An 18,005-nucleotide genomic window follows, 5' to 3' on the forward strand; every position below is an offset into this window, starting at 1 on the left:
AATGGAGGATGCGTGCATAACTGCGTCTCATTAGTAACCACAGGGATCCGTTAGAACAAGATATACTGGAGGTTTCGACTTGCTTATTTTCAAATAACGTGACTGAATGTACTGTAGGGGGGAATGCTTTTGTCTGCTAGTGGTTAAATGTTATAGTACATGAGCAGTTATAAGTCAACTGGTTTGTCTACTATTTCCAGCTTTTACAGTTTGTTGCTGTCTGATTTAAGTTAAGTCTTGTTCAGTGCAATAAGTATTCTCAAGTTCAGCTGAAGCTTCATTCAGGCCTTAGCAGTCTGAGTTAATAACAAGCAGCTTCCTCAGTTGAAGACTATTTGGACGCTCTTTCACTCTGTGTTTTGATCTGTTTGTCTGAAGTGATTCTGTATTTAGGTGCATGCTTTCTTTCAACTATCTCAACTTTTTATCACCATTTTTATTGTATTTTTTTTTACATAAACAGACATACTGAATAGAGGAGCGTCTAAACCAAACAATATAGAAAATCATAGAACTACAAGACCGCAAAAGAAGAAAGAAAATGAAAAATGCCAGTTCACACAGTAGTAGTATCTAGACAAAAACATTGTTTTTCATGAGTTAAGCCACAGACTTTCCACATAACAAATAAAAGGCTGTCAAACTTAAACAAACTCCCTACTCGATCCCCACGGTGTGCATCTTATCTTTTTCATTTTGAGAAATTGCATGACCTCACAAATCAACCTGCCAAAAGAGAGTGGGCGGTCACTGTTCCAATTCAAAAGACTGAGACTCCTTGCCAGAAGGCTCGAGTAGGCCACGCTACTTCAGTTAGATTATTACAGAGTAAGATCCTTTGATAGTCCACCAAAAAGACCAATAAAAGAGCAGGTTCAATGGTCCCGCCTATGATCCCTGAGTATGCATCAAATATTGTAGACATTATCTTAACTTTTTGCTCACTTTCAAAATCAACAAGGAGACAAGAAAAGAAACCTTCTGTTCTCTCTTTTTTTTTTGAACACAGCCCAGACTTGATATACACTCTATCTGATTTAAAGCCAAATTGTGCATGTGATCAAGCACTTGGATTCCAACAGGACCCAGCACTTTAAGGATTACTACTACATCATCCTGCTGCTTAAAAAGTTGTTCTTTCTGATGCAATATTGTTTCCATATGATTCATATCAAATAATCCTTTTAAATGTCAAAGGAGGCAAACTTTGCTAAAGCAATTCTACTCACAAAGAAAAAAAACATCTGAGAAAGAGGACTCACTAATTGCCATTGTCAGCTATTTAGCTTCTAAAAAAACAAAACCTTGTTACAATGTGATCACTAAGTAATCCAGACAAAACACTGTAAGGAAAAAAAGTGTCTCACTGTGGGGTTGTCACACATTTTAGAGGGAAGGGCACTGTGGTCAGCCTGCCAGTACAATTAGTGCTCATTTGGGCCAGATTCTGGGAGATCTATGCTGACTGCTGGACATACATTATGCATGAGTCTGTCCATATGCACTTGGCCATCATGCATGCCCTTGTAGAAATGCATCGACCACCGGCATGCAATTACATTTAGCTTGTTTCAACCTTCTCTATGTGCACATTCTCCTATGAAATAAACTTTTAGGCAAGTTAGCAGCCTTCAGATAAACTCTTCTGGTACCTGTCATCAAGAGTTAATGAAATGTTTAGAATGTTAACCGTGCTTATCGTTTACTTCTTTGTTATTCCCTTTTAATTTGACTGGGTTAAAACTATGTATGACTTAATTTGGGGATCTTGAATTTTCAGATAAACTAGAGGATTAAGTGTTGGTAAGGGGCTGACAAAATTCTCCTACTTCTTAAGATCCATAAACAACTTAAAAACCCTCTGGATAATCTCAAATTACATGTTCACAAATCCGAAAACAGGGCTGTTTTTACTGTCCCTTGAGAAGAAATTGTTTTGGAGACACATTGTTTTGCTCATTCAGACATTTGAGCGCAAACAACAAATGACCAACAAATATTACAGTCCCTTTATTTTGTAACCCTTTGTCTTCACTTACTCTATTCCATGTTTTTTTCTGATATCACAATCATATATTTCTTTATCAAGGCGACATTCCCCTTTCATTTGAAGATAGAATGATTATTTATATTTTGTCAGGTTTTTTTTACTTAAAAAATGATGGGTGCAGATTCAGCCTGGCTAAGCCAAAGTGAGATGTAAAATAAAGAAGAAGAGGAAATTAAAACAACATATAAATTGGTCAATTAGAAGTTAAAGGTTTGTTTTATTCCAAGTATAACTTCACCGCTTTAAAGGATGATATAGTTTGGTAACTTGGGGAATAAAGCTTTATGTTGAAGATGTGTAGCTCATAGTTGCCTGTCAGCAGAAATCAGCAGAACCAAAGACTTTGTGTGTGAGAGAGTTTCTATTGCCTGTGTGTGTTTATTTCCCAGGATCTTTCCGGAGTCTGGACCATGACCAGAGGCTCTGTCCACTGCATCTCTGTGGACAATCTTTCGACGAGAGATCATCATCTCCTGCGCGCGGCTCTTTAGCGCCCCTCGGAGAGAAAGCCCATAATCGCAGACAAGTCTCTGAGGTAAGAAGAGCCATACATCAGAGATGAAGGGCAGGGCACCGGGAAATGTGGCACGAGGTATCTGTCGTGACAAGGGAAACTTTACACAGCCATAGAATCAGAAACAGGCAGATCATGTGACTCGGTGGGACTCCTCATCTCTGTCACTGTAAATAAAAATATTGTTTGTATAGGGGGAAGTTATACACCCCTCCCTCCCTTTCCCAGCTCAGCATCACGGGGGGGGGGGGGGGGGGGAGGGGGGGGGGTAGCTTGTTTATGTTTATGTGAGTGCGCGCGAGATGCTGATGCTTTAGCTGCTGATCTAATAAGGCTTAAAATTATTTCTCGTTTCATTCACTGTGAGGCAGCATCATTCCTTACCCATCTTTCAAGTGAGCATCATTCAATTAAAATGCAATTCTCGTCGCCCCCATCCACTGATATTTAATTAGACTGGAGAGCAGGGCTTCCACTGTCTTTTTTTATCCACAACAGCTCTTCGGATTTCACCTCTAAGGCATATTTTCACTCTGTTACTCGTTGGTTAAACAAGGGCATGTATCCATTTGTTAATTGATACAATTACGCATTACGCGTAATGGTCACGTAGGTCTCCAGGCGCGCATCAATCACTGGTCTATTGACCTGCCAAAAAGCCCTCTAACCGCTGCTGCTGGGACTACCCTTCTCTCTAATAGAGAAAGATAGAAACATCATCGTCATTAACTCCGGGATGGACCTCTGGCCACAGAGCCAGAGGCGAACAGAGGTCGGGATTAAAAAAGGGGAGGGAAAAAAAGTCAAAAAAAAAGTGTTGATTCCGTCAGATTTAACAGATTTAATTGTGACAGATTGCAAATACAAAAAAATATTTAAAAATACACAATTATAATAGAAAATAAATTAAAAAAACACTTTACATTTTTGTGAAGTAAATAAATATCGTAAATGAATACATGCCTGGTAAAGAAAAAAAAAAGATAACCTCTCCAATGAATGTATGTCAGCTATAACTCTTTGAAATATTTCTTCACTCTTTCTTTTTCCCTTATTCATTTAACCTCACAAAGTGTTTCCAAGCGTTGCCATGCTACAATTCAATAATGATGAACAATAAAAACAATTTCCCGAGCCTTTATCGCAGCAAATCGGTGAAGAATTCTATTACAAACGCTGTACAACACTGTGTACAGTGCACCTCAAGAAAAGCCTGCGTTGGACGTGATTGGCAAAGACATTATTCCATCCTTGGTACCCTGCCGTTCCGGGATTACAGTGACGTCACGCTGATACCCTTGCATGGATGAATGCTAAAGAACTATAGAGCCACAAATAATAGCACAAGCAGAGTCCATATCTTGCAAGTCTTACGTTATCCTTTAAGCCTCCTTCAGCTAACACAACAACACTTTTTTTGCACTTAATGACGCTTAATTTCATTTCTTATCGGGTCCTCGGGGGGGATTATTCATTCATATAAAACAATCTGCAGCTGGTGCCAGCCTAAAGTCTCCCTCCTATGAGTGAAGTCATCTATTATTGAGCGAAAGGCCGTGCGTGGAAATGTGTGGAAGACGGTGGATTTGAAGTAGAATTGGTTGCAATCGATCAAGGGTGAAGAATATTGCTGATGGTAACAAAAGAAGCAGCTATGTCTTTCTCGCAATTTGGATACCCTTACAATGCAACTTCACAGGTAAGAGGCTCTTTTTTATTTCTCTTAACTTTAGTGTACACACACATTCAAATAGCTTTTTTCATCTTGTACATTTTCTTCAATTCCGGTAAAGTCATAGCACTTTTCTATAGAAACATCCTGAATGAGTGAATGCTTTGGCGGTATTGACAGCTATTTTCGGGTGCTGCGTTTGTTGTTGATCCAAATATCGATATACACGCACCCGTGTCCAATTACACTGAATTATGAATGAACTCACGTGTTTTTCTGATGACAATAGAGATGAATGTCACCTATTGCTCACTATACGAGGTGTAATTGCACCGTGCTGCGTGCGGCTCTTACTTTCTCATCAAATAACTGAGACAAACAGAACGTTAGACACATTTCATCACCCTGGGAGATTTTGTAGACTTGATTAAAGTTGTTTATTTACATTTTGATAAGTTCATTTTGCGCCTAATGTCAAGTTCAGGGAAGTTCAAGTCGATCATGGGACAAAAGTTACTCATGGAAAAGTTGTCACCCAACTTCATTATTTTTCAAAGTTTGGCTGATTTGATATGATACCAAAAGCGTGTGCATTTAGATTATAGGGGAAATTCAGCTAACATTGAAAACTTCAGATTTTTCCCATCCCAAATTTAACTACAAATGTTAAAGCCGATGATGAACTGGAGGAGATCACTTGTACACACAGATAACGCACATCTCTTTCCATCTTCCACTAAAATACACCATATTGATCACAAATATATTGACATGCAGCATTTCATTCTCATTTTGATTTAAAAAATGAGAATAAAAGGATGTCAAGCTGGCTATTACACTTGATCACAGTGTGAGCTACTTTTTCTCGTTATCACAATCTTCTGTAGTGACTTACCTTAAATAAAGGCAGGTCACTCGCGAGGATAAAAACACGTGATTGATGAAAGTGAACCGATGTGAACAAAAACAAACGAAACACGCTCACACGTTCTTTCTTCGGGTTTAACATTCAGACTAAGCACACGATTGATCAACTAAACTTCGACTTCTATATGCAGTGCCGTCACTTCAGAGTTAGCATAGTCATCATCCAGATAAGAGCAGACACAGCCAATGACCATTTCTATCCACGGTTCTCTTCATGCAGTTTTTCGTGTCGGCAAACCCCAGTACGACTTGCTGCGATTCGATTTCCAGGTCGGTCTCTGACGGGACAGGCGGCTCCCAGACCGCCGCTGCCGCCGCCTCCTTCTGCTGTCCGTCCTACGAGAACCGACTCCTGGCGAGCAGCCGGACGGAGCTGAACGCAGCGCTGGGCATGTACAGCTCTCCATACGCAGCAGCGGCAGCAGCCAGCCAGAACTACGCCAACTACTTCCCCTACAGCACCGACCCATCCGCGATCTACTCCACTCTGGTGGGTTCATTTGATGCGTTAAACGTGGGGAGGGGGGCTCTCAACATGATCGATTAGATCAACGAGGTTTTGTTAATCAATTTTATCGGTCACTTCCATCATGATCTGAGCGGGCATGTCGCTTAATCCAGCATCCAGTCTGCACAAAGTCAGAAACCTGTCATACAGGATGAAGGGAAGTAGTGCAGAAGTTAGTTTAGCTTGTGACACTGAATTCAACTTATTATATAAAAATATATCTTCCTCTTTGAAAATGAAAAATAATATTGGAATGTTAAATATAACTCCACTGTCAGAATTCACCACTGTGGAAGAGTACGATTTTTGAGTGGATGAAGGACTAAATTACTTGTCAAACTAACATTTGGCAGTGTTACTAAAACTTTATTTCTTATTTCTATCTTATTCCAATACCTGATGTGAGCAAAAAAAAAGAAATCTCCATGTCAACATTACACTTGTTTAGAAAAAAAAACGTTTTTAAAAATGCAGGAAACCTAAAGAAAGAAAGTATTTCTTAAAATGATTATCCTATAAGAGTGTTTAACCTTTTCTAGTCAAGCAAACTGATGTGTTGAATGGGAATGATTTATTTGCTTGCATTACTCATGTTAAGAGTTATTCATTATTTTGAACAGCACAAAGACAAGTTAAGTCTGTTATATATAAGAATATTGTCAATATAAACTTTGAAAGGATGTCAGAATGTTGCATACTTAAAAGCACCTTATTGTCTTTTACAGAATCCACAGTACGACATCAAGGACAGCACAGGCACTTTACACTCTGGCATCACTCAAACGGCTGCGTATTACCCGTATGACCATTCACTGGGACAGTATCAGTATGACAGGTGAGTTCATTTCTCTACACTTTGTGTTATATGAGCAATGACATAGACGTTTTCCATCTCTGTACATTAAAAGCAGCCGTTCACAGGGGGAAATAGATAAAAGGTCAGAGTGTGACTCCATGCTTATACCTTCACTGATCTGTTTAATATTTCAAACAACGCAGGTGTCTGAGTGAATCGTAAATTAACTTCACTAACTCCCAACTGTCTGTGTTTCTCAATTTCCAGATACGGGACAGTAGATTTTAACAGCACAGCCAGAAGAAAGAACGCGACCCGTGAAACCACCAGCACCCTGAAAACATGGCTGTATGAGCACCGTAAGAACCCCTACCCCACCAAGGGCGAGAAGATCATGCTGGCCATCATCACCAAAATGACCCTCACCCAGGTGTCCACTTGGTTCGCCAACGCCAGGAGGAGGCTAAAGAAGGAGAACAAGATGACCTGGTCCCCAAAGAATAAGGCCGGCGATGACAGGAAGGATGACCTCAACAAGAGCGAACAGGACTGTGTCACCAAAGGTAAATCATTTGTGAGCTTTATGATGGCACTTCATTAGTGTCAGAGTTAGAATATGGTAATCAACACCAAATTTAGATAGAAACTGTTCCTTAAAGGTAAAAGCTAAAATAAAAGAAGTAGGTCCTGTGATAAAAAAAGTTTCCTGAAAGGTAAAAGTTCAAATAAAAGAAGTAGGTCCCATGAAAAAAACCTGTTTTTTTTAAACTTCATTTTTGTATATAGATTTAAACTGGGCAACATTATAATCAGCGTTTCCTAAAAACACTTTCTTCCATGCAGATTCTAGCGATTGCAAGGAGGAGAAGGATCTGCACCTGAGTGATCTGGACGATATGGACGAGGATGACTGTGATAAGCTGGACAGTGACTGTGAGAAGGCGGCAGCAGAAGAGCAGGAACTCCACAGGGCCATGGCTGTGTCTGCAAACCCACAAAAGAGAGACTGCAGCTCAGATTTGCACCTGAGTTTAACCAACAGTTTCCACACGTTTCCCTGCGCCATCAAAAGCATAACCGCCCTCCCTCCTCTCCCATCTGACTTCCTGGACCCGGTAGTGTCCAAGGCAGCCTCCTCGGCTGGCCTCACAGGAACAGTGTCCTTGTCCCACTTCGAGGCATCCGATAAGCCGAGGATTTGGTCTCTGGCTCGCACGGCGGCTTCTGGGGTCATACTGAGCCCTCAGCAGCAGAACTCTGAGCAGCTGAGGGCAGGAAACTCGAGCGGGGACTGCCAGCTTCAGAGCTCCAGGCTTAGTGGAGCTCCTGCTGGACAGTGTGGTGGCATCAGGGGCCTCCATGAATCTAGCAATGTGACCAACACTGAGAGCCCCTTTCCCGAGGGCTCGTCCTTGCACTCAAAGGTCTACGGCACAGGCAGCTATAGCCACAAAGACCTCCAACTCCACTGCTCATCCTATGCCGCACTCCCAGAAACATGCCAGTACTCTACTATTGAAGGTATGTCCTCCTATACATGCAACGTTTTACATATTTAAAGGATTTTACTGATCTTAAATCTCCCAGCTTAGAGGTTTTCTGTTGGTGACAGACTGATGTAGTGACAGGAAATATCATTGCCTAGCTGTATTGCAAAAAAAAAAAAAGAAAATCAAAGTGTTTTCAGACACAAAATAGGCTATTTTAAAGTCTCCCATCTTACATCTAAAGCAACTTTCTGTGTTTTTTTTTTTGTGTGTGGTGTGTTCAGGATTCTCTGGTGGCAAAGTAGAGACACAGCCATCTGACCTCAGTGAAGCCTGCGGGACCGTGCAGGATGACAAGGTCACTGCGTTCAGACCAGTGATGAAGAGGTGAAGCAGGTGAGGGTTTGCACTGAACTGGAAGAAATCAGTGAAGTTACCACACACACACACGCACACACACACACATATCCCAACACACAAACACATACACGAGACACAAAGTAACACCATACACCAACACTTACATGTGAACAAGGGCGATCGTATCAACCTTTATTCACTATTATTTTGTTAAATATGTGTGGCTAAATTGTATTTTATTGACCTATTGCGATTGCAAATTTGTACAACACTAAATGTACAAGTGAGTACTTATACGCAATAACAGCCATCAAAATACAAGTATTGATATTTCTATTGCAGTTAACACACATGAGCTATAAACCTTTATTTTATTTTTCTTAATTAAATACCTTTAAATGGCAGCTTAATCCTTCCTATTTGGGGCCTTTTTTTTAATTCTTCATGTCTTTTTTCTCCTAGATTGCTGCAGTCTGCACCACCATAAAAAAGGGACATGTTTTATGCACTTAAGGACACACTGGCCATGCAGTGGACTCTAAATGGGAGCTACCTGGCGCTGCTGCAGCAGTGGGAGCTGTGAAACTGAACGTGGCTATCATTTTGCACAACTTTGTTTCCTACAGTGTTAAAGACTTTATGCAAAAATTCTAGATGCAAAGGGATGAGGTTGGCCAAGATTTCAAAAAATAAAACGGCCAAATTTGTGTCAGGCAATCCTGTAGTGTTCAGCAACCCTATTTATTTTGTGTGTATTTATTATTATTTGGTTATGTTGTCTGTTCGTTGGTTATTTAATGTGTTTGATCTTCTTTACGTGGTTCGTTACATGTTGCTTTTTACTGTGGCTCTGTGTCATTTTGCCTGATGTAAAAGAGAAATTGTCGTTGACCATATAAGGAGTGGATCCTCCTGTGTTGCGCGTGGACCTGAACAGTTTTTTTTTTTGTTGTCATTGTGTTTCAGTGTAAGCTTCTTCCGTGTGTGTGTGTGTGTGTGTGTGTTTATTTTTTGCTATTCATGACATTTTTTCTAAGAATACACTTTTTTCCAAGAGCTCTCCTTTTTCTCTGTTTCGTGGTTATTTTTAGAGCCAATTAAAAGCTTTGCAGATGTGCATTTGATCAAAGTTTCTCATCTTGACTCGACACGGCGCTGATGGAGGGTCATAACTCACAGGAGGACGTGAGTGAAATCCACAAGTTGTGGAAGAAAGGGGACATCATCTCTCCATTGTCAGCGTCTAATCACAAGTGGCATCAAACACTTATGCCTCTGTTACTGTTCAGACCGAGCAACGAGGCAGAAACACAGGATGAATGCTGCTTTGTCCCCTGTGTAGCGAGCCGCTGCACTAACTTAACATTGTGTTCATTAAAAGGTCATTTGTAGGATCAAACCCGGCAGGGAAATTCACATGGTCCATCAAAGTCTCTTTGATTCGCTTGTTTTGCCCTTAGTCCATCTCATTAAAGGCTAACTTTGGTGAATCTTCTGCAGACATCTGTAATAAGATGATCACTGTACAGATGCCTCCTGACAGTCTGAAAACTTTTGATCCTCACATTTCTAACTTCTCAAATCAAATAGTTTAGTTGAAAACAATTTAAGGAGGCAGCTTGAACTAATTGCGGTTGGAATATTGATTTTGACGCACAATTCCGCTACACAATCCGCCGGACATATCAAGCTTCATAAATCCACCACATCTTGTTCCTTTACAAAGATTTTGAATTGCCAAAACAAAAGAGAGACAGGCTTTTACATGTACGTAATATCATTGTTATTGTTTTGTAATATTGCATTGAGTTATTTGCTCCTTCTTCTTCTTTTGTGTTTTATACTAGAGTCACTTATTATTACTAACGCCAGAGGATTTACTTCAACATCAGCACTGCAGGCTTTAAGATTTAAATTTTATTATTCAATACCTGCAAACAGTCAACAACCTCTCTTAAGTCATTTGAGGTCGTGTTATTGGGATTACGCTTGTAATAAAAGTCTTTTGCGCAATTCAGGCTCAGTCGAGAGGCGCCTGGTCCACTCTGTGCGTCCTTGGCCAAAGGCAGAGCTGTCCGTGATGCACGGAGCTGCTAAATCCGGTCAAATACACGACGAGGATGAGGAAGGTCAGAAATAATAACTTAGGCCTATTTAGATTTTTTTTTTTTTTTTTTTTTTACTGGTTCAATTTTATCCCCTCTTATTATCTGAGACCTAATAAAAGATTTGCGTGACACTGATGGCAGGAACGAAACACAAAACATGTTTTAATCTGGTTTATAAAATGCAAAATAAAACTGTTTTGAGAATCTTCACCTCTCATTTGATGCATTTCATTTTCATAAAAACTAAAAAAAAGGACACATATAGCTGGTAGCATCCTGGGCTGTTGATGACATATTTCTTTAATCAGAAAGGACCTATAGGAGAGTCAATGTGGTAATTTAGGAAGTGAAGCAAGTCCTAATAAAAGTAGTCCTTAATTATGAATAAAAATTATGTTTAGCTTAATATATTAAGGATAAAAGGTTCACTCCCCCTAAAATGAATCTAAATTCAAAGATTTTACTTATACAGATGCAGTAGCTGTCCGTCTGTTAATGACGCGCTGCTAACAGGGAGCCTCTCTCTTCCTCCTCCTCCTCCTCCTCCTCCTTCTCCTCAGCAGTAATCAGTCCTGACGCCTGACGAGCTGCTCTTTACATGAAAATATAGGGTATATGTGTGCATCAAATATTTACAACTAAATTTAATTAAATCTTCAGCTGTAAAGAAAAAAAAAACTGCCTTATGCTGTTGAAGGTAATGATGCATGCGCAATGGGATTAGCACCGTGGAGACGTGGGCTACCTGGGGGAAAGCAGAGATAATGGCCATGATGGGCTCATATAGCAGCTAACAGGTCAATTAGTCTGTCCCACACACAGCAGAGACAATCAAGACACACATCAGCAGCTGCCACACATTAGAAACTACACTAATGCTATTCACAGATACTATAATACAAGGAGACAACCAAGATTTACTCCGAAGTGAGGAAGGAGGGATAATAAATAGATTTCATTTGGGTGTTTTTGGTGTTGGAGGACACAGCAGGAGGGGGCAAACACAATACTTTTTTTGTTTGTCTGACATTCTTAATCTGAGGCGAGACATGAAATCTGTTGCAAAGTACAATGTTAGGGAATAATAATTTCCATAGGTAGCCTATATTATGCGCAACTTAATCTCCCTAATACACACCCTTCTCCTTGTAAATTACATTTTTGTGTTGGGGGGGGGGGCTCGATGATGGGTGCGCCTACAAGCCATGTTTGCATAATCCAAAACAGATTTTAGATAAGCTGTGACTGAGGCCCAGATATTCAAAAAAGAAAAGAAAAACAAGCTGTGATAAACATGAATCCTTAAAGAGGTTTGACATCTTTAATCTTTGAGTGTCTCCTGTATTCAATCAGAGGGTGTCTTTATACTCATATGTCTGTCATTAACAAACACCTCCAGAAGTGCACATTCAGTGGACCCCCCTCCTCCTCCTCTATTGTCAGGGGTCATTGCTCTTTTCTGGACTAAGTCGCTGCTACCATCCTCTGCTCTTTTCAAGTCAACAGGTCAGCCGACTGTCAGGAGTGGGGTACCATTGTATTGTAATCACAGAGGTGAAAAAATCTCAACATATGAAGTGTCGGTCTGCTATTTTTTTCAGTCTATCCCAAAAAGGTGGGACATTCAATGTTCAGAATAGCAGTAGTAAAAAGTAAAGATGAAGTATTGTAACTTATAGCTTTAAAATAAGTTTGAAGTTAACACGTTCTCTAACAAGTCATGTTAAAGTTTGTCTGTACATGCTCTCAGTTTTAAAATATATATATATATATATGTATATATATATATATATATATATGCAGAGGTAGTAAAGGGTTAATAGAAACTACAATCACACCTTTACTTGGGCAAGGAGTGATGTTCTAAGAATCTAGTCATGTAACCATCACCCTATTACAATACAAAATTAACAAATTCACAACACTCATCTTTTCTTTAGTAAAGGGACTTTTATGGACTGCAGAGAACTATTAGGCTTTATGTGTACATTCTAGAAATTCTGAGACAATTTCTTTGCCAGTACTGTAAAATCATTCATCTGAGTTTAATTTCACTTGAGCTGAAATGTCTGGGTGAAGTGCATGCAGTGATCCCAGTTATGTAGAGCTCCACGTGTTTCTTCCTTTTTCTTTTTTGCTCGACATCTTGAAGACATGTGTCGGCTTAATGCCAACATGTAACTGAAATATGAAATATACAGCACACTTAAAAATAATAGTGGGATTGAATAATCCCGTCCCTAATATGAGTCATAGGTAAGCCTGCCCTGTTTGAGTGACACTGAAGTGAAGCATATGAGCATGACATGGCCTTGTTTCAAACATTTGTTGTTTTTGTTGCTTTTACTCTTAACCATGGTCTTAAAGGCGCTGACACTGTTACAGTGGTATTTGGTAGGATATAATACTAAAGGTCAATGAGAGGTTAACCTCTGTCAGGAGCATCCATCACATGTGCACTTTACATCTAGGCCCCCTCTTAATGAGCATGTGCCTCTGATGTAGTATAATATGAATTATTCTGACACGATAGCGAGGGCCCCTTCATATAAATAGGAGCCATAACAACAACAACAACAACAACAACAACTCAAACAATAATTTGCCCTCTGGTCTGACTAAAGAAGCAGCATGGAGGTGCCATTTGATGTGTCCCACGCTGGGCAGCCCGGGCTCATAAAACAAAGTCTTTGTCGCAGTGGCTCAGGGTTCAGTTGAGGGGGACCATACACACACTTCATTACATTTTGTCAAAAGGCGCAATGAAATGTGTGTGGGACATTGTTTCTGTGCATGTCTCCCTCCATGGAATTTCTGATTGCCGATGTTGCTACAAGGTCTCCGCTAATGAGTTTTGTCAAAGACAATTATGGACTTGGTGGGATGGCCAGAGAGTGGATGAAAAGCTGGCTTTGTGTGGTTTAGGTAGATGTTGCATTGTGACCCCTGAGTCTTTCCATAACCCGTGTTTGACCTGAGCTGTTCGTGTCCGGAAGAATCCAGGCCTCTACTCCATCACCCGGGCTGTAGTCCAGGCGGAGTGATCTGCTCCAGCGCCTTTGCCCTCTCAGTTGTGTCCCTGACTAGATCCAGGCTGTAGCACAAATTGATGCTAGTGCTGCCATTTCCCAGGACCTTGATTCTTTTGTAGACCTTGATCTCTTTAGAGGGAATTGAGCCTTGAGTCTTCCCTAGTCTGTTAAATTGGAAATAATCAAGATTTCTAACCAAATGTTGAGTTTTTTTTAATCACCTCTCATCTCAATTGTTTCACTGTTCTATCATTAAAGACGTGGTTAGCCCCATACAAGTGATGATAAAACACTAAGGTAAGAGTCACCTGATAACATAGCATTACATCTGTGCTTTCATGATTTCTACTAATAAACAAATGATTCTCCCCCAGTGTCAATTACTAAGCTGCTAAACCAAAGGCAAGGTGAATCTCAATCTCAATCTTGGACCATCTGTAAATACTGACAAATGGTACTCAGAGGATAATATGAGCAAAGATCACTGTGTTTACTTTAAACACATACAGATGTAAGCAGGTCAATCCCTCTATAAAGGCTAAATAACAAGGATGCACAATGAAATAACTTCTTACAGAATGCCAGTACGAGAGCCGCTTTCATGTGCAGCCTGAGTGTGCTAAACTGTGTGCGCTCTTCTTCTTGTTATCTTGTTTTTGTCTTTTATGTTTGTCTGCTGGACTGGCAGTTTTCTTTTGGTGACCTTACACTGGTGTCACCAGTGTATACACACCAGAATAATCTTCTGTGTCATGCCCTTTGATAATCCCCTGCATCTCATTTTTAATCTCGCTCTCTCCTTCTGTTTTTCTTCCCCTTTATGTTGGGCATCTGTTGGCCTTTTATGCCTGCTGTTGAGTCTGAGTTTGACTTTAAAAGGCTTTATCGTGTCACAACATGAAAACAAAATAGGTGTAAATCCCAATTTTGACTGTGAAAGAAGAGGTAGGGTCATGTGACTAAATGATGGTGTCTTTTAGTTCATTATATGGCTGCACTGTCCCAAATTTGGATTGGTTGCGTCTAAGGTGCCTAATCAACGTCTTCAGCCTTATAAACACAATTTATGAAACATAAAGAAAAGTAAGTGAGTTGCTCTTAACACAGAGAAGCAATAACAGACTTTCACTTGTTCTTTATCATACACTGGTGGAGACCAACAATGAGCTAAAAGTAAAGCGAATATTGGACTAAGTAATAGAATCAACTGTTGCATCATGTCCAATTATCTTGGAAGTACAGTAGGTAACTTGATAGTTTGAGGCCATGGGGATGGTTGTGTAGTTGTGAATTCATTGTGTTTTTCTTGCCATTTAATGTTTAATTAAAGTGCAGCTTTAAACCAGCTTCAATCAAACTGTTTTAATTTCATGTTTGCTTACTTTGATGCAACTTGAACCTTAACTTGAAACTGAGTTGTTGCCAAATGTTAAACATGTAATTTGATAGACGTGTTATACAATATAGTGGATAAGTTAAGGACACCAAAGGCCAACCATAATGGGATTATGGGATATGTTTCTGTAAAGTAACACTAATAGAATTAGTAAAGGCACACTTAGAGAAACACTGGAAACATGTTGTACCCCCTGAAAAAAGTGATCTCACTTTATATGCTATTTCTATCAAGATTTTTGGATGAAAATATATGGGGTTTTTTTCTATCCTGAATCTTTATGTATATAAAAAAAGTCTCAATACATACACAATAACTGGTATTAACTTACACATTACATGTACATTCATCATACTCAAGCTCAAACTTTTGGCTTGGTTTGGTTTGGTTTGGTGAGATGAGCTGAACTAATATATTTGGATATTGCAATAACACAAAAACAAAAACAGTATAGGTAAATCTAAAAAGGAATAGATAAGAACCATAAAATAAAAATGAAATAGGAGGTATATACAGGTTGCACAACTCCTTACAAAGGAGAGGATGGAATAGTGCAATTTGATGAGGTATAGCATAAGGTTCAATATACGAGTTTCACAAGAGATTCAGGATGATTTGGAGAAACTCTGTGTCACATTAAGTTTATTTTTGTGAGGCTGTATGGGTGACACCCCTCGGAGCAGTTCATTGTGACTGCAGACAGCAACAATGTTCAGCAACAGTGCTCTGCAAAGCAGCAGCTGCACTATCAATTCTCCTCAATTTATGTCTCCAATTTCCTGAGTTCAGCCTGTGCCAACAGCGCCGCAGATTTGACAGATGAAGTCCAGCATGTGAAGCCAGCAGCTTGTCTCTCTTGGAGACTCCACACCTGTCTGTTTTTTCTCCCTTCTTCACAGATATGCGGCACAATGAGATGCTGTAGCAGCACCACCTATAATGAACAGCCACCTCCGTCTGAACACAGACTATTTCCACTACATTACTTTCATTGGCATCATGAGGGCAGGAGGAAAACTCACAGCGGGGCTGTGTAACAGTATGGTGTCGACAGCACTCTTCTCCACTGGGCTCTGCTTGGGGGCCTGCCTCTCTGTGTGAAGCTCCTGTGTAGGATTAGATACTGGTGAGCAAGTCAAATGGATGCTAGCTCTAATGGAGTTTCCACACCTGCCTGATGTCTACATCAGCTCTGCTTACTGTTACTCATGGCTCTCATGTATCACGCAGACACACCAAGGAATGTGGAGGCATTTCCAAGAACAGTATCTCCATGATTATGGAACCTATCATTAAAATGACAATGTTGACCTCAAAACCAAACACAGTCAAAGAGACTCAAAGTTGCAAAAGTGCTCTTTTAAGCAACCATGTAATGTAGAATAACTAAAGAAGACTCTTGGGGAATAATAAATGTAAGGTCTGCAAAGTGCCTTTTTTGCACTGTAAATCAAATTAAATCTGTTAAATGGATTATATGGGTGACCTGAAAGGTGCAAAATGGCTTGGTTTATCGCAAACAAACAGAATAAAGACTTGCATCAAGCAGCATCGATGCATAGGCCATACATTGACCCATAACAAGCAAGCTGCTGACAACAAGGCCTTGTTGTTCTGGTGGCATGCGAGTTGTGACGGTGCTTTCATACAGTGAGAGGCATCAAAGAGGGGCAGTTGAAACACGCTCCACATTCTATAGCAGAAAGGTAAACAGCTGAGGGGAGGAGGTAGAAGAGGAGGGGGGAGCAGAGGAGGGAGGTGACACACAGACCACACATTTTCAAAGTTCATCCTTAAACACAGCATGCTCATAAAAGCACGGGTCCCATTATTCACGGGTGGGATTTTTTCTTACAGCATGCAGGCAAACAGCCTGAACCCCCCGAGCTGTGTCAAATGATGGAGCATCATAATTACGCCCGTTTTATTGGCCATCTTATTCCAGCTATATGACTGATGCGGCTCCCAACCCCTAAGTGTTTCCATTTGCACTTTCATGTGGCAAAAACGAGCAGAGAAGCCATGGCTCGCCTGCCTTTCAAAGGTGGGCTGACAAATATTTATGGCCTGACGTGAAGTCACTTATAATCAGAGCTGGTGACCTGTTCCTGAGGAATCTGGTCGCAGCAACACGCTTATCTCCTCCATAATAAATGAGCCTTCAAAGGCCCTCACTGTGCTTGCATTATGCGATTGTCTAAAAATAATAACTGACACATTTTTTCAGAATCACTCATAATCAAGAAGCCAGAGGAGGCGGATGTTGATCCCTGCTGTTGCATGGCAGAAATAAATCAGTGTCCTCCCTCTACTGGTCAGAGGCCAAACTACAGGGGAGTGAATTACAAGCCCTCTGACTGCTGACTGTCTGCTGTAACGCCCCCAAGAAAAATGCAAACAAGGAGTCAGTGATTATAAAAAAAAACGAGTTTCAACATAAAAAAAAAATAAATGTCTTATTTTAGTTTTTGGATAACAACATCCTTAAGACATCAAGTTAGTTTCATGCGTCCTCTCAAAAACAAATTTGAATTGTGAAAAATTAGACCCACACACAGAAACAAAAAAGTATTTTGAATTTAAAAGGAACAAATTAAACATACACTGTAAATTATTGCATTACCTAGAATCACTCAACAGTAAAGAAGAAGTCCTAATCATTTTAAAATGTGTTGTAAATCCTCTAACTATTACTGTGGGCAGTTGAAATGGTGATGGATGACAAAGGAAGCCAAGAGGAGATCTGTTGATGAAGCATCATTAATAGAAATCACCTCAAACTTCCAGACTTTATGTCCAAGCCAAGATGTTCTGTAAACCTTTACTTTGGTTTAACGTTCTCACTATTGTTCGCGTCTCGAATCCAACATGAAGTTTTATGCAGTCTCATTAGAAGTCCAGATTTATGACACCTATATGTTCTTTTCCACTCTTTAACAGCCTGTAAGGCACTATGGGAGGGCTCCCTTAGTAAAAGCAGATATTTCCCTCCATATAAGGAGTTATGGGCAGAGTCTTCACTAAAAATGAAAGCCATAAATCACTTTCCTGCTGTGATTATGCCATTAACAGGAGCATGGTTTTGTCGTTTAGGTCATGCTAATAGTTTGGGCTTGAGGTTTTGTCCGTGGTGAAGGAGCCCGGAGCAAATGCAT

At 40.1% G+C, this 18,005-nt stretch overlaps 1 protein-coding gene across 2 annotated transcripts; it reads left to right on the forward strand.

Moving 5' to 3' along the window:
• The first annotated feature begins 3,182 nt into the window (after positions 1–3,182).
• On the forward strand, positions 3,183–10,605 carry irx6a (iroquois homeobox 6a). 2 transcript variants are annotated; one of them, XM_065953004.1, is made up of 7 exons: positions 3,183–4,263; positions 5,434–5,653; positions 6,397–6,506; positions 6,735–7,030; positions 7,311–7,988; positions 8,239–8,350; positions 8,777–10,605. In XM_065953004.1, the coding sequence occupies exons 1-6, from the start codon at positions 4,250–4,252 to the stop codon at positions 8,343–8,345; spliced, it is 1,425 nt and encodes a 474-aa protein (XP_065809076.1). In that variant the 5' UTR covers positions 3,183–4,249; the 3' UTR covers positions 8,346–8,350; positions 8,777–10,605. The 2 variants fall into 2 exon arrangements, with proteins under 2 accessions (XP_065809076.1, XP_020509164.2); XM_020653508.3 differs by having other exon boundaries at positions 5,384–5,653; positions 8,777–10,604.
• The last annotated feature ends 7,400 nt before the right edge of the window (positions 10,606–18,005 follow it).

Source organism: Labrus bergylta, chromosome 3 (genome assembly GCF_963930695.1).
Source record: "Labrus bergylta chromosome 3, fLabBer1.1, whole genome shotgun sequence".
In the NCBI taxonomy this organism is placed as follows: Eukaryota; Metazoa; Chordata; class Actinopteri; order Labriformes; family Labridae; genus Labrus; species Labrus bergylta.

Excerpts from the sequence above, each read along its gene's own strand:
- irx6a (XM_020653508.3), top strand. The coding sequence starts at position 4,198 with ATGGTAACAAAAGAAGCAGCTATGTCTTTCTCGCAATTTGGATACCCT. Across the intron at positions 7,031-7,310 it reads ACAGGACTGTGTCACCAAAG|ATTCTAGCGATTGCAAGGAG; the intron begins GTAAATCATTTG and ends TCTTCCATGCAG. Across the intron at positions 7,989-8,238 it reads CCAGTACTCTACTATTGAAG|GATTCTCTGGTGGCAAAGTA; the intron begins GTATGTCCTCCT and ends TGGTGTGTTCAG.